The sequence below is a fragment of the Fusarium redolens genome (genome assembly GCF_020744475.1).
Source record: "Fusarium redolens strain MPI-CAGE-AT-0023 chromosome Unknown BKA55scaffold_3, whole genome shotgun sequence".
Classification (NCBI taxonomy): Eukaryota; Fungi; Ascomycota; class Sordariomycetes; order Hypocreales; family Nectriaceae; genus Fusarium; species Fusarium redolens.
This window is the reverse complement of record NW_025763666.1, coordinates 1,914,645-1,928,612: the sequence shown is the minus strand read 5'-3', so window position 1 is coordinate 1,928,612 and position 13,968 is coordinate 1,914,645. Positions and strand designations below refer to the sequence as shown.

The window sequence follows — 13,968 nt, the reverse complement described above, 5'->3', positions numbered from 1 at the left end:
TCCACTTTCTCATAAGAAATAACAATAGCTCGAGCCTAGCGACCAGTTGTCTGAAGCTCCGTTGCATGTCTCTAGATTGTACCAAAAGAATGAAGACGTGTTCTCCTGGGTCAGACATTGATCTGGGCTGCTTGCTTCGGACAATTCTATATGCCTCTGAAGGCTCTGATCAGCAGTCGATTTGACACTAGAAGTCTTGGCTGAGGTCGAAATGGTATTTTGCAGGAAATAAGGATGTCTACCAAATATGAGACTAAATTTAATCGAGACTAGCTACACTCTCCCCTCACTTCTTCCCTCATGCTGATGCGACTCTATGATTGCTTTTGTGGCCGACCGATGGAACAGCATGGACACTTGCTCAAGATCTGTGGTGGGCTGGTCTGAGACCTATCCGTACCTACTGGGACTACGGATACAAGCCCCGGAAATGCTAGTGAGCTACCTCAGACATCGATCGATACTAATCTGCCCATAGATTAGGACCAACGTGCAAGCATCGAGAAGTAAACCTTGTCGGGTCGATATCTGCAGCATTACTAGCTCGTGAAATGGCATCGTGGTTTCTCAACGTGTCTTGCAATATGTTTATCAGCTGTTCAAATATCCTGAGAGTTGGGGGGCTTGTGCAACTTCCATTCAAGGCATCGCAAAATGCACAAGCCGACCAAACTGACAAGCTCCCAAAGATATTTTTAATGACTCTTGGAGGATAGGAGTAACAAGCAAGATGATTCCAGACAACAAAGCTTTCTCCAAACAAAGTGCACAGGCATGATGCAAGAAGTCATTATCCACTCTTTCCGGGGCCTCGTTTAGTGCAAGACGCAAGACGATTATCCACGCTTTGTTCCCTTGAGAGGACAGCATATTTCCGGACATTTATCGTGTGTTAGTTATGGATGCTTGTTGGAACGCAAATCCCTTGTGATGCTATCTTCCTTCAGCAAATATCGTCGTGTAGCTTAATAAGGGATGCGTGTTGATCAGTTCTCATAATATAATGCTCCACATACTTCATCGCTTTCTAGGTACACAACCACGATGAGCCCCATCGATGCCAAGAAACTCTTTCAGCTTTGTCTGTCTTTGTCCACTTCCTCTGCTATATCCTGAGTCGCCGTGTGCTGGGTCGGGGCCGTTCAATACGTACGTACAGGCTTGTGACAGCATCAATCAGCAGTGAATGGCCAGGTGGGTCAGATAACAATCCACACACAGAATATTTCTGACAGAAATATCTAGTGCCAATTACGCCACATGGTGATCTGAATGATTTTGTCACCAGCTTGTCAAAGAGCTTTGGTGTGTGGATTATTATCTGACCCGCCTGATGGCATAGTGATAGAACCTGATCCAGACTCAGCTGAGGTGCTTGGACCATTGAGTGACGAGGAGAATGGCCGACAGTACTGGCTAAGCCTAAACAGCTGTGGTCAGGGTTGGTCTTCTGGGATCACCCTAAGGTTGTCATGAATGAGTATTGCCAATATCAGAGGGTGTGCCATGAGTGGGCATCGTTTTCCTGACCATGTTCCACACATCACACCGCATCCCTTTGTAATGGGATGTACAGTACAAAAGGGAAAGGTAGAATTAGAAATCCGTCCGGGGTAGATGGAAATATTCTGGTTTTCGTGGTTGGTTGATGGATGTGTCCTCAACCTATATTACAGTTATTGGGGCAAAACACTGTGGATGCTGAAATCATCATGAAAGGTGTACCTAACTCCCTGTACCAAAAAAAAAAAAAAAAAAAGAAGGCTAGGTCTTGACAGTCGCCTGCCTTCTAACCTGAGGTACCTTAAGTATCTGGGTAAAACAAAGTGAGATGAATTTATGATCAGAGTGCCGACGGCGAAACCACTGTTCGTTCGGTACGTATCTGTGTGGTAATGTCAATTCGAGGACTCAATCACATGGTTTTTATTATTCGTCTAACATCCCCCGATATAGATAAGGTGGAGAGGTTGGGGTCTTGACATTAATCTGCTTTCTGACTAGTGTATGCGGGAGATGAGGCTCTAGGGTCTTGGTTTTTCGCTCTGTTCGCGAATTGTAAGGAGACATGAAACTAGGCTGCCCCGTCGCGGAATGGGATGGGAAACTCCGATTCAAGTACAAACCTAACTAATGAACCACAAGATGTAGGTAAGGACTGTCACCAAAATCTACCTATTCAATATATGAGAGTTGCGTGAGAAATCAAGATTCAGTGTATCTATCGAGATGCAGACAGAGTTTTGACAAGGTTCAGTCGCAGAGCATTTCAAGAACTTCAATACGCGCCATGCTTCAATCAGGTACTTGCGTGATACTGAACAACCTGTAGATTGGTACATAGTAGTGGAAATATGGTGTTATAACTTTGGAGAGGTCCAACTTAGCCTGCCTTGTTAACGATATCATCAACAAGCACGTTCTCGCATCCACGGCACATTGCCCGGTCACACTGGTCCGCATTCACTTTCCTGCGGCTCTTGGCACGATTACAACCTGCTCAAGTCGAGTTATCCGAAGAGCAACGTGGCCCATGAGGGAGGAGTCCTTGCTCTTGTTTTTGGCTTGAGTTTTAGGGTTAGGCCTCACGAAGAGTCCCACTGCAGGAAAGCTTCTTTGCAATGGCGAGACAGTCTGCCTGGCACTATGGAGGATCTGGCATCGCGTGCCCCGGTCAGGATCATCTGCAAGATAGCTGATGCACACTGGGCTCCCAGATACTACAGGGTGTGCGGGGTAGAGTAACCTTAGTTGAGGAGGATGAGCTGATCTTTACGCATCATTGTTTGCTTGGGCATTCAGTCATGATGAATCAAGTCGCCGGGAACTACAATCATGCGGCGTTATGGTTGTTAAAACATTGCTAGATGAAAGCAGGGCGTCAACTGCTGGATTGAGTAAGAGGGGAACAATCGCTCCGCTGCAGGCTATGGAGACAAAGATACACATATCCGGCGTATCTCACCAAGCATATTTTGAACCATGAATCCATCAGTCCCGTCATGAGAAGTGACTCTCGATGCATCTTCAACATGCCTAGATGCCTACGCAAAGATGCGATTACTAAGGCATGGTCGTTGCCAAGATGCCACATTGATGGGCTGCTCTCCAGACGATGCCCCTTGTCAAAGAGGCTGCGGAATCCTGCCGCCACAGTTGAAGCCAAGAACACTCCACTTGCAACAACCCCTTTCTGAGGCGTGCGGGGATACGACATCGTGACACAGCTGGCTACGGCTACCTAACTACTGAGCTAGAGAATTAGCTTGGTGCATTGTAGAGCCGAATAGAATCGATAGCTTCGGTTCAAACATTTCCCATCAACAATAGGAAGCTTGTTAACAAGCAATCTCGCACGAGAAGCACCTTCTGCATCATGGTCAACATCATTCTTGCAAGGGCCTCGGTCCTCATAGGACTAAACTTGCATACAATCGTGAGACAAATGCTAACGGAAGATGCCTTTCCATGGCCGCAACCTAGCTACAGGTAGACTTGGAGTATGGCAAGTGGGACCATCAATGCCTCCGAGGACTAACCATGTCACTTCAGTGTCAAAATACCAGTAAAGCACAACCTACCCAACAAAGCGTTCCTGTTTTAACACACCTGTAATGAAGACACGAAGGTTCAACGTGAACAACCCCATGAAGGCATAGTCATTTATTGCATCGTGATGGACGCTGTTTGTCAACTCTGTGCCGTGCCATGTGCCAGAAAATGATCCTCGACAGCCAGGGGCACCGGACAGATGAACAGACTACACCAAGCCATCCGTGTGCCAAATTAACTTGGTGGGCTGCAACTTGATGGTGTCTACCGCTGGTGGGAACCCTGCAACGCTACGCTACCCTTAGGCCTCTATGTATTTTGGAGCAGCGACAAGGCTAGCATAAACGTCACGCCAATGTAAGCTCCGTTCGTTAACAGTCTAGCCTGAGCATTGACGAGGCGGGAATCGTGCCATAAGGCGGAGCAACAGAAGATCGAGACCATTCGAACATGGTCATCTCTACGGTCTATCAGGGCTGAATTCCTCGCTCATCCCGGTGGTACGGGACGTGATGGGTCCCATTCCTCCTTGTCACACAGATGCAGAGGCCTTCGTTACACCATACCCGAGGTTACTGTAGATTTGATTTTAGCAGGGAGACTCAAAATCGCCGACTTGTTACGTATCACAATCACGTCCCGCGGTTGGTGGGTCAAACCAGCCCAATACTCTGGCCACGCTACGCTACCTGCGTCTGGGGACACGCGAAAGATAGTTACCGAGCCGAGACAAGCCAGTTTGGCCCTGGTAATCGCGACTCGCGATAACCAGGATACGCGACAAGCGAAGCTCACACACATGACAGGAGTGGAAGCAATGATGATTATATAAATCATGACAGTTCAGTTCAATCCTCTGTGACGATATGGTCATCACCCTGGTCTGCGCAAGGCTTGAAGCAGAAGGGACTGTGCAACTGTTCGGGCGTTTAGTACACACATAGTGGTAAACCTGCTCAGATATTGACAAGATCCGCAACGTCGGAACCTCTGGACCTAGATGAATTATTCCATCTGCAACTTAACTTGATCATTACACTACGCCCGTGTCTCCATGGAAAGAACAAGCCCCCGTCGACAACAAATGCTATTGTTAGTTGTCTTGTCGGCAACTGACATGTACATGGAAGAACCGTTCAGCACGTGTGATCAACGTCTTGGCTGCTCAGCCCTCAAAGAAAGCGTTAGTGTCTGGGAGTTGCCATTCTCTCTTGCTAATCTCCGTTCACAGACGGGGGGACAGCCTGGCAGAGGGATATTCATCATCAGGGGGCAGAACTGCAGTCTTTTCCAATGGCTTTTTTACAACATACGTCAGATTCCAAACAGGCCTGCAGCCGTGTTCTCTGGTTACAACGGCGGAGCAATCTCTTCAAACACCAAGCAACCGCAAATGGCACAGATCTGCATAGAGAATGAATCCCTGCGCAGATCGTTCCTGGTGGCGTTTCGTCTCCAAGCCTTTCCCTAAGGCTAAGTTACCCAAAACTCTTTAGTCGTTTACCAAGACGTTGGAGTGGCTTTCATTTGATATCAAATTACCATGGACTCAACCTGCTTTTGTCAAAAGCCTCCCCGAGGTGAGCAGGACATTTTGACGGAGTTCGGAAGTGTTGCAAGACATCAACATGGTAAGGAGACACCATATGGATATGATAACCAATGCACACCCCTCGTCAGGGGCGGCCGCCTATGATTGGTTATCCAAGTTTTACTCCCTGTCGAGACATCCATATTTGCAGACTTTCTTTTTTTTTTTCACGGCACCGGTAAACGAAAGCAGTCTGGCAGCTTGCAGTCGGCGCTGGAGCCGCGCCTTGCGAATTCCAATATGTACGAGCTGACACTCCTGCTTTCGGGGTCCATATGCAGCCATGCACTGAGGCGTCGTTCAAATATCCAATGGATTCAAATTTAGCACAACAATTACCTTGGATCTGTAATGCTGATTCATCTTGACAATTAAAGCGTGGGGGGGGGATTAGATTTCAAGCCGTCTAGCTAATTCGCATCATCCTTAGCGAGAGCGTTGGTTCGCAAAACCCCCTGTTAATGTCACCGTTCGTGATAAGGATGCTTGCTGCCGTGAAACCTTCAGCTCGTAATAGCAAGCTGTCTCTGTCCCGAGCGCCTACGGAGTGTGGGTTGGGAGAGTGGTTGGAGGATGAGGTTAGCATAACTATCTGATACTCCCTGTCGCTTACTTGGCAGATCCAAACTTACCGAGTCCAATAATCACAGGGTTTATTATGCATGTAGACTTATTTGTACATAAGGCTTTTGGTCGCTCCCGGTCATTGTTGCTGAGGAGAGCACGCACCAGTTCCGGTCCCGGTTCCAATGTCGTAAATGGCGGCTTAAACGGTTCCAAATGATTGTGTCTCCAAGCCAGAATGTATATCATTCAAAGGGGGAATTTGACCTCAGTTAGGTCGGTGCACAAGAACTGTTTTCCCAAATGTTTGGTGCAGCACTGCCAGGAAGACTTGGTCAACTTGCGTTATGTGAGACGAAGAAGGGCTTCCGGTGAACCCAGCATGTTCGCTTTCTTATTGAACAGCCGACAAGATTTCGGTCAAACGACAAGCGCTGGCTTGAGACGTGGGCATGTACGCTCGCTTGCTTGGCCTCGCATGCCTAACGCAGATCTCAATGAGGTTGTCCGGAGCCGTGATCAACAACAGGCATATGCCACGTCTGGGATATTTACTATCACGCTTCTGGGTAGAACCTTGTTGTGATACGTGCAAGCGTAATTTCTTGACAGCTTATTCTGTTTAACGGTTTAGCTGAGATAATACAGAATCTTGCGAGCAGCCCAAAAGGCAGATCCGGTCTCGGATCTCGACTGGTAATCAAACATGTCTTTGACTGCATCTTGTCATTCAATACTCTCGCAATACCTTGCTCACATAATGCATGCCTACCTTCTGTTTGAACCTAGCTCTATGAGAAACTTCGAACGACGGCACAGCAACTATCCTTGACTGATTGCTTTTAAACACATAATACATCAACAAGTCACACGTTTACCAATGCGCTTCCATGCGGCATAATGGTTCCCTTATCTCTTCGTCGTACCAGTCGGAAGTTATGAAAACCCTGCCACTTGTCTCCATGAACGCCTCATGTGGGCCAGTGAAATATGTTCATGAACAAGGCAGACCATTACACCAGCAATGTGACCAAATATGAGCGAAAGCCTGACGACTACCCACTGTTTCACGAATGTGAGGTCTCGGATTCATTGCTATCTGGTTGATGGATACAATGCTCCGGAGCCACCAAGACTCTCAAGTTCGGAAGTTTGACTTTGACACACATTTTGACAATGCCATCCAATGTATTTCACTTCAGCGTCCCACGGTTCATCTAGAGTTTGCTTGTTTGCAGGCGCGTTGGATAGCGACAAAGCAACGCAATTGTTCGAGTTGACCTTGACGGGGCAAAAAGAAGGGCCATCAAGTCAAGAGCAGATTAGCAAATTAAGAGCAAAGGCAATCCTGTAGGTGAGTCTAATTATGCAGAAGGAACAGAATTGGCTATTGCCGACTTCTTTTCAGGTAGTGAAAAGTCCTAACAGATAATTTCGGCTGTGTGTTCTTGCATTGTCTAATTGAAGATCAAGGATGGTCATGCCGGTTTCTGGAGGCTCCCTTTCTGTATCATAATTGCTAAGAACAGTTGATACTAATAATTCAAGCTTCTGAGCTGTTATAATGATATGTGGAATGACTCCCAGATATCACTGTGACTTGGAGCAACTCGCGCGTACCGCAACTCTTGATATGTGTGTTCTTATACGATATTGCTGGCACGTAAAGAGAGGTACAACTAATCGAAGTTTTAAATCTCGTAAAAACTATATAATAAGAAGTTTTGCAACCTAGCTACTTCTGAGGGGATGGCAGCTGAAGCGGGAGAAGTTAGCCATGGTGTAAAGATTTCAAGACGCTCCGGATATTACATCATTGTTGTTACCTATCATTTCAGGTCAAGCCAGTTTCCGGTTATTCGTTCATAATAGTCATATAGTGGTATTCAGAAAATCTCGAGAGTTCAAGAGTCCTGTCTCCGTAACTTCGACTTCGTCTAGATGATCTCTTTCGCTCTAGGGTAAGTAGATATCTCTACGTGTTTGAGGATCTGTTTGTGTGAGCTAGTCATTACTCTCTCATGAGTTTGATGGGAGCTATTCACGCACGAGCTTTAAAGTAAAGCCAAAGAAAGCTTAAAAAGCAATGAGATAATGATAATGATAATGATAATGATAATGATAATGATAATGATAATGATAATGATAATGATAATGATAATGATAATGATAATGATAATGATAATGATAATGATAATGATAATGATAATGATAATGATAATGATAATGATAATGATAATGATAATGATAATGATAATGATAATGATAATGATAATGATAATGATAATGATAATGATAATGATAATGATAATGATAATGATAATGATAATGATAATGATAATGATAATGATAATGATAATGATAATGATAATGATAATGATAATGATAATGATAATGATAATGATAATGATAATGATAATGATAATGATAATGATAATGAATCAAATTTCACATTTCTACTTGGCTGAATACAAATAGAAGCTATGAGTAACCGGACCCTTTGAGTTAATGTGTTGCTTTCACGACGGTGGCCACCAATTCCGACCATCAGTTCTCATCAATCATAATTTGGAGCCGACTCACACAACGTCTGCATTGACTGAGCTTGGCCACTGCATGTGAGAAGATACCTCACCGTTTTAAACCACTGTGGGGAAATGCAGATGTCTATAGAAGACTGCCAGCGCGCATACGAATGTGCGTAGTCAATGAAACAGATCTCTAGCCTTGACCTTGGGCTTTGCCAGTCGACAGGCGGGTTGTAACCTGTTACCATAGTGGGCGTATTTGTTGAAGTCGAGTATCATATTTGCGGGGAGGATTAAGATTGGCGATTTGGCCAGAGTGTTGATCGCGAGATGTATGACATTAGCAAATGGAGCCACCAGTTCATTTTATGTCCCGGGAATATTCTCAAGATTTGGGCGACTTCTAGGTATTGGTCCCCCCGTATATCTCTGTCCCCTATGTGACTGCAGAGCACTTTCGCCCCATAAAGCCACAGAGATAAGCCCGACAGTTCTGTAGCAATTATGGACATGGAGAGATATGAACATGTCAGGAAGTATCGAGGAGAATCTGCCCTTGGCCAGTGAAGGTTGTTGAAAACCCATTCTGTCAGGCCAAGAAGCGAGACGATGAACTCACCGGAATGGAAGCATCTTCCGCGGAGCCTCCTCACTAGGAATCTCTCGAATATAATCACCTACTTTCACTGCCAGAATCTGTACGCGCCACTGTTGCCTTTCTTAATATAGTATTGTCGGGAACTGATGAGTTACTAGAGGGTCTCCCATAGCCAGCAACGATCTTTTGGGGCTTCGGAGAACAGAAGCCATTACATGTTTTCGGAGAATTTAAGATTGTACTCTCAACATAGCTTCGCCCTTGTAAAGACTTGATAGCATGTATACATGCTCTGATCGACCTTTATAACAAGTGTGCACTCCGCATCACAGACTTTGATGGAGTGCCATTGGAATATTGACTCCATAAAGGATCGGTAATAAGTTAATATCATCAGGCACAGAGTCACCGCCTGATCGTGAAGCACGACGTCTTCAAGTCAAACATAGAGTAAAACCCGGATGGAGGTTTGTTGGTGAGCGAGCGTGTAGCCTTTTATAAGAGCAACACTAAGTATCTGGAGATAGAAGTATCACTCTGAATCAGTACCAGGTTTCGGAAAATATTTGTAGGGTAGAGAGACAACGAAGCATAAGCATTCGAACTTGATACTGAGCTGTGACAATCAGATTAGCATTTGAATCATCCGGCACGATCAACATCCTTCGGGACAGTATGTGTCCGAATTGAGGCTGTTTCAGGTGGCTTTGAACCGTGGAAATCTCAAATGGCAGCATCAAGTATCGTCACTACAACAGACGTATTGCTCGGTGGCTAGAATGTTGCTAGTGCTCTGATGTTGAGAAAGGACTGGACTTATTTATCACTTGCTAAAGCTGTAATTATATAACAAGAGTACTGGATGTCTGCTCAAAGGATGTATACAATGTACTCTTGAAGAACTTGATGTCGATTTGTAGTTGGTGTTGTTCAACTTGGGGACTCTCAAGTGGGGCAGTCAGCGGTACATTCGCCAAGTACAGGTACATCTATTAATGCGTCAGATAGTGCACCCTGGAACACAGAAATGAGTTTATTTGAGCAAGAAAGTATAACATCTTCCCCGGGCCCTCAACAAGCAGTCCTTGAACATGTAATTTAACTGATTATCGGCAGCTGGCTTCCTCAGATCGTTTCTGTGATTTCTGCCTCTTAATCGATACACCTGCCTTAACTTAACTCTCTTTCTCTTTCACGAACCATTTGTTCTTCTCTCACCAAAACCAGCACAATATACCGGAAATTCAACAAACTTATTCTCCTTTTGCTTTATTTCTATCGATACTACATCCATAAACCGACCGCTTGGACCCGGAGCCGTCGTGCATCCCCAGCTATCGATCTATCCATAATCCGCAAACAGCAGGGCTGTGCGCGAACCGTCTCTCTGTTACTACGATTACTATCAACATGAACTTTCCAAGACACGATATGCCAGGCATGGATATGGGCGACGACTCATCCGGCTCCTCGTCATCCTCGCACGGGTCAAGCATTATGACCATGGTCTTCCAAACCGAAACCCGCACGCCGCTCTACGCCAACTCGTGGACACCAAATAACGCAGGTTCCTACGCAGGAACATGTATTTTCCTCGCTGTGCTTGCCATTATTGCGCGGGCCCTTGTCGCATTCAAAGCTGTTCAGGAAGCCCGCTGGCTTGATCGCGAAGCTGCACGCCGTTACGTGGCTGTCAATGGCAAGATCCCCTTGTCGGAGCAGATAGCGTCTAGCCCTGATGCGCGCCGCATGACCCTCTCGGAGAACGGTCTCGAGGAGATCGTCGTCGTTGTGGAAAGGAAACGAGCTGCGACGAGGCCATGGAGGTTCAGTGTTGATCCGGTTCGGGCATGTCTTGATACCATGATCGTCGGGATTGGATATCTCCTGTATGTCATGCGCCTGGCTACTGGAGCTTACTTATGACTGAACTATATGCTAATCGTATCTTACAGCATGTTGGCCGTCATGACGATGAATGTCGGCTACTTCCTCTCCGTCCTGGCTGGTGTCTTTGTTGGCAGCCTAGCAGTCGGCCGATACATACCAACAATTGAGCATTAGACGGTCATACTTAGGAATTTCGGTAGCGAATGATATTGAAAGGATTCCGGAATACTATATGGGAATTCTCTCGCAAAGGAATGGGCGGCGCTGAGGTTTTCGATCGAAATTAGCATGGAACAAGCAGGCGACCGAGTTTATTTGACAGCATTCAATAAAGGCCATCAGGTGTTTCCGTCTTTCGTTTATATTGATCTTCATTTTCATGTTTGCAGTTACTCAGGTACCTTCTTTGCCCGTCGCCTGAGTATAAAGTCGCATGTCACTTTTGTACCAGTACGTCAGCGGGGTATGAAAGCAGAAAACCTTCTCAAATCTGCTCACCGTCAACAAACACGACCATGCCAAAGCGGTACTAGTGGTACTAGAAGTACGTACTGCAGAAACACCCGACTTAGGGGACCTCAATCCTAAACGACAAAAGATTTAGGTAAGTTAGCCTAAGTTTAGGGGCCTCTTTGCTGAGTTTCTCTTTTAGAGTCTGAAGTTTTCTTGCTCCCCGGGGAAAGGTAACCTCACCTACTGCAGTACCTGAGAGGCTGTTCAAGATCCACCAGCTTCATCTAGTATGAACAAGAACTACATATCCGTGAGTTAATGGCTTGTCAATATGGCATCAGAGGCGAGCATGTATGTAGTGAATTACTGTTCAAGCTTCTGTTTCTACGTGCGACTTTGAGCGATCTTGTTCTTAGGCTCTTGAACAACAATCATGTGTTCCCCCATGATTATTTGTGGCTAATCCAAGCAGGAGCAGCGGTCACTACGTATAGAAGTTTGTTGTTAAGCGAGTTCGCCAGTTTGCCTGCAGTTGCCTGCATGCCCTTCGGTTGCGTCAGGCCAAGTAACAGTTGAGCATCATCTTTGGTACTAGAGACAGGAAGAGAACTGGGGAAATTAATGCTACATAGGTGCTGTTGATTAGCTACTTATCTAAGCTCTCACTTGTTCGTCCAAAAACAAGGGTACATGAAGTGTACTTTGCTGAGTTATTCATGGGAAGACATCACTCCAGTATACACCACAATTATCGCTACAACAGACCATGCTCAGGCAAATTCAGGTACTAAGCTCAAACGTGACATGACGGACTTGAATAAAACACTTTGGGAGGTTAACGCTATACTTGATTGACGAATAGACCTCGAGAGTCAATCTGGACGAGCTCAAGAAGGCAACTCAGCTTTCATGTTGGCATTTTTATGGTTACAAGGAGTAAAAATGTGAGTTAGAATGGCACTGTGAAGCGCGTCTAGTCCAGCTAGCTAAATGGCATCAAGATACTCTTATATATTGTCAGGAGTAAAGGGGGCATAAAACTTGTGTATCCAAATAAGCCGGTATACACACAGGCACAAATAAGCCCTTGGCAGTGACCATGCTATAGGAAACTAAACAAAAGAACTAGAAGGAAGAAACCATAGATTTGTTTTTATATTTCGCCTCGCTCGGATGAGCTGGATAGTTGGTTACCTTAGATTACACCTCGGAGCAGTTGTCTATGGACAATGCTGTTATTAGTAAACTTAGATCATATTCTACTACTGTACTAACTGAGTCTAGGTGCTTATACCGACTTGTGACTATCTAATATTTCCTCCAAATATACCCAGGTAAGCTCAATGTACAAAGCACTTTGTATGGTTCCTGATATGCAAACCACGTTCCATAGGGAATTGGCTGCTGAAGGAATAGAACTAAACAACACATACTTGATAGCATGTATCTTAGTTATAATGTATCGTTAAATCCTGTAGTCCATGTTGGCCCTCGTTCTGTCACCTTCCTGTTTTATCCACTACTTGATGTAAAGACTTGAGCCTATCTGGCCTCAAACGTTGGCAACACCCAACCTACTACGATGGAAGAACCCCAAAGCTATGGCTAGTGCGTAGAAAATGGTCTATCCATATAGTTTGTGTAACGTAAGTATAAATACCAACTGCATCATGGCTAACTTTGGCTGGTATATGTTGGAATGGAAGGTCATATTTATCCTTCCATCGTTAAATTGCCCTATACACCTTGCACTCTTCATGGAACTTACATCACTCAGGCGACCCTACACCACGACTATATATTTCAGCCGAGGTGCTGATTGATGTAAGTTCTCAGGAGTCATGTAGAGTTATTGGCTTTCCTAGCATAGGGGAATGGGAATCGAACTAATCGCAAGAAATACCAGCAGTCTCAACGCGGTCTGTTCCCAACGTAGTACTGATCTGCTGTCTAACTTAAGTCCTCATTTCGACTCACTTATACCTCCAATTCTGACGATGGATCTATCAACCCATCCCAACTGAGCCAAGATGATCCTTCATCCCCACCTCACCACCAAAGTGGACAAGGCCGACCCCAAACCGCTTCTGTCGTAGGTACTCACTCTTTTCCCTCATGTAACGTCATCTCATCTTGTCCATCCACGTGCATGCGCTGAAAGGAAAAAGAAAATTATGACAAAAATAGTAAAGCTTCCCCATAGGCACAGCCGCACACGATCTTACCGGCCGAGAGAACCTCCCAATCATATGCCGCCAACTCTCCAAATGCGGTAAGAGACCCATTACAATAACATTTACATCTCCCAAGCTTGAACCTTCCTCCTTCCTGTCAAAGTTCGAACCAGGATCCTAGAGTTGAGCAAAAAGATCATTCGCCAAATTTGGAGTTAAGATTTACCTTATCTGGAATCTGGGGTCTGCTTTAGGCACATCAGGTTTCGAAAATGCCGTACCTGCAAATCTGGGGTAAAGTAGCTTTTCAAAGGTGGAATGCCCATCTTGGGAAAGTCCGATTTTAACTTATACATTGGGCAAAACTCCAACAACCCATTCGCAACAACTCGCCCAATTGCAGAGGTGTTGGTCTCACTAACTCAACACATATTTACATTCGACATTCAATGCGAAAAGAGGAACATTTGATAAGCCCGCGTTGAAAGCATCCTTCATCTCTTTTGGCCCATGATAGACGTCAAATCTGCATGAAGTACCCATTCCGTAAACATTCGTGCCTTCATCCCATCCATTCCCTGCCGTCCCAAACACTCTGATGTAATTCACAAGCCAAAC

General features: G+C 45.3%; 1 protein-coding gene across 1 annotated transcript; it reads left to right on the top strand.

Annotated features, from left to right (window-relative positions):
* Positions 1-10,243: 10,243 nt before the first annotated feature.
* Positions 10,244-10,897, top strand: BKA55DRAFT_685763 (Ctr copper transporter family-domain-containing protein; the record flags this gene model as incomplete). The annotated part of the gene is made up of 2 exons (XM_046198846.1): positions 10,244-10,722; positions 10,789-10,897. 2 exons carry the CDS (start codon positions 10,244-10,246, stop codon positions 10,895-10,897), a joined length of 588 nt encoding a protein of 195 aa, XP_046054030.1.
* Between the last annotated feature and the right edge of the window lie 3,071 nt (positions 10,898-13,968).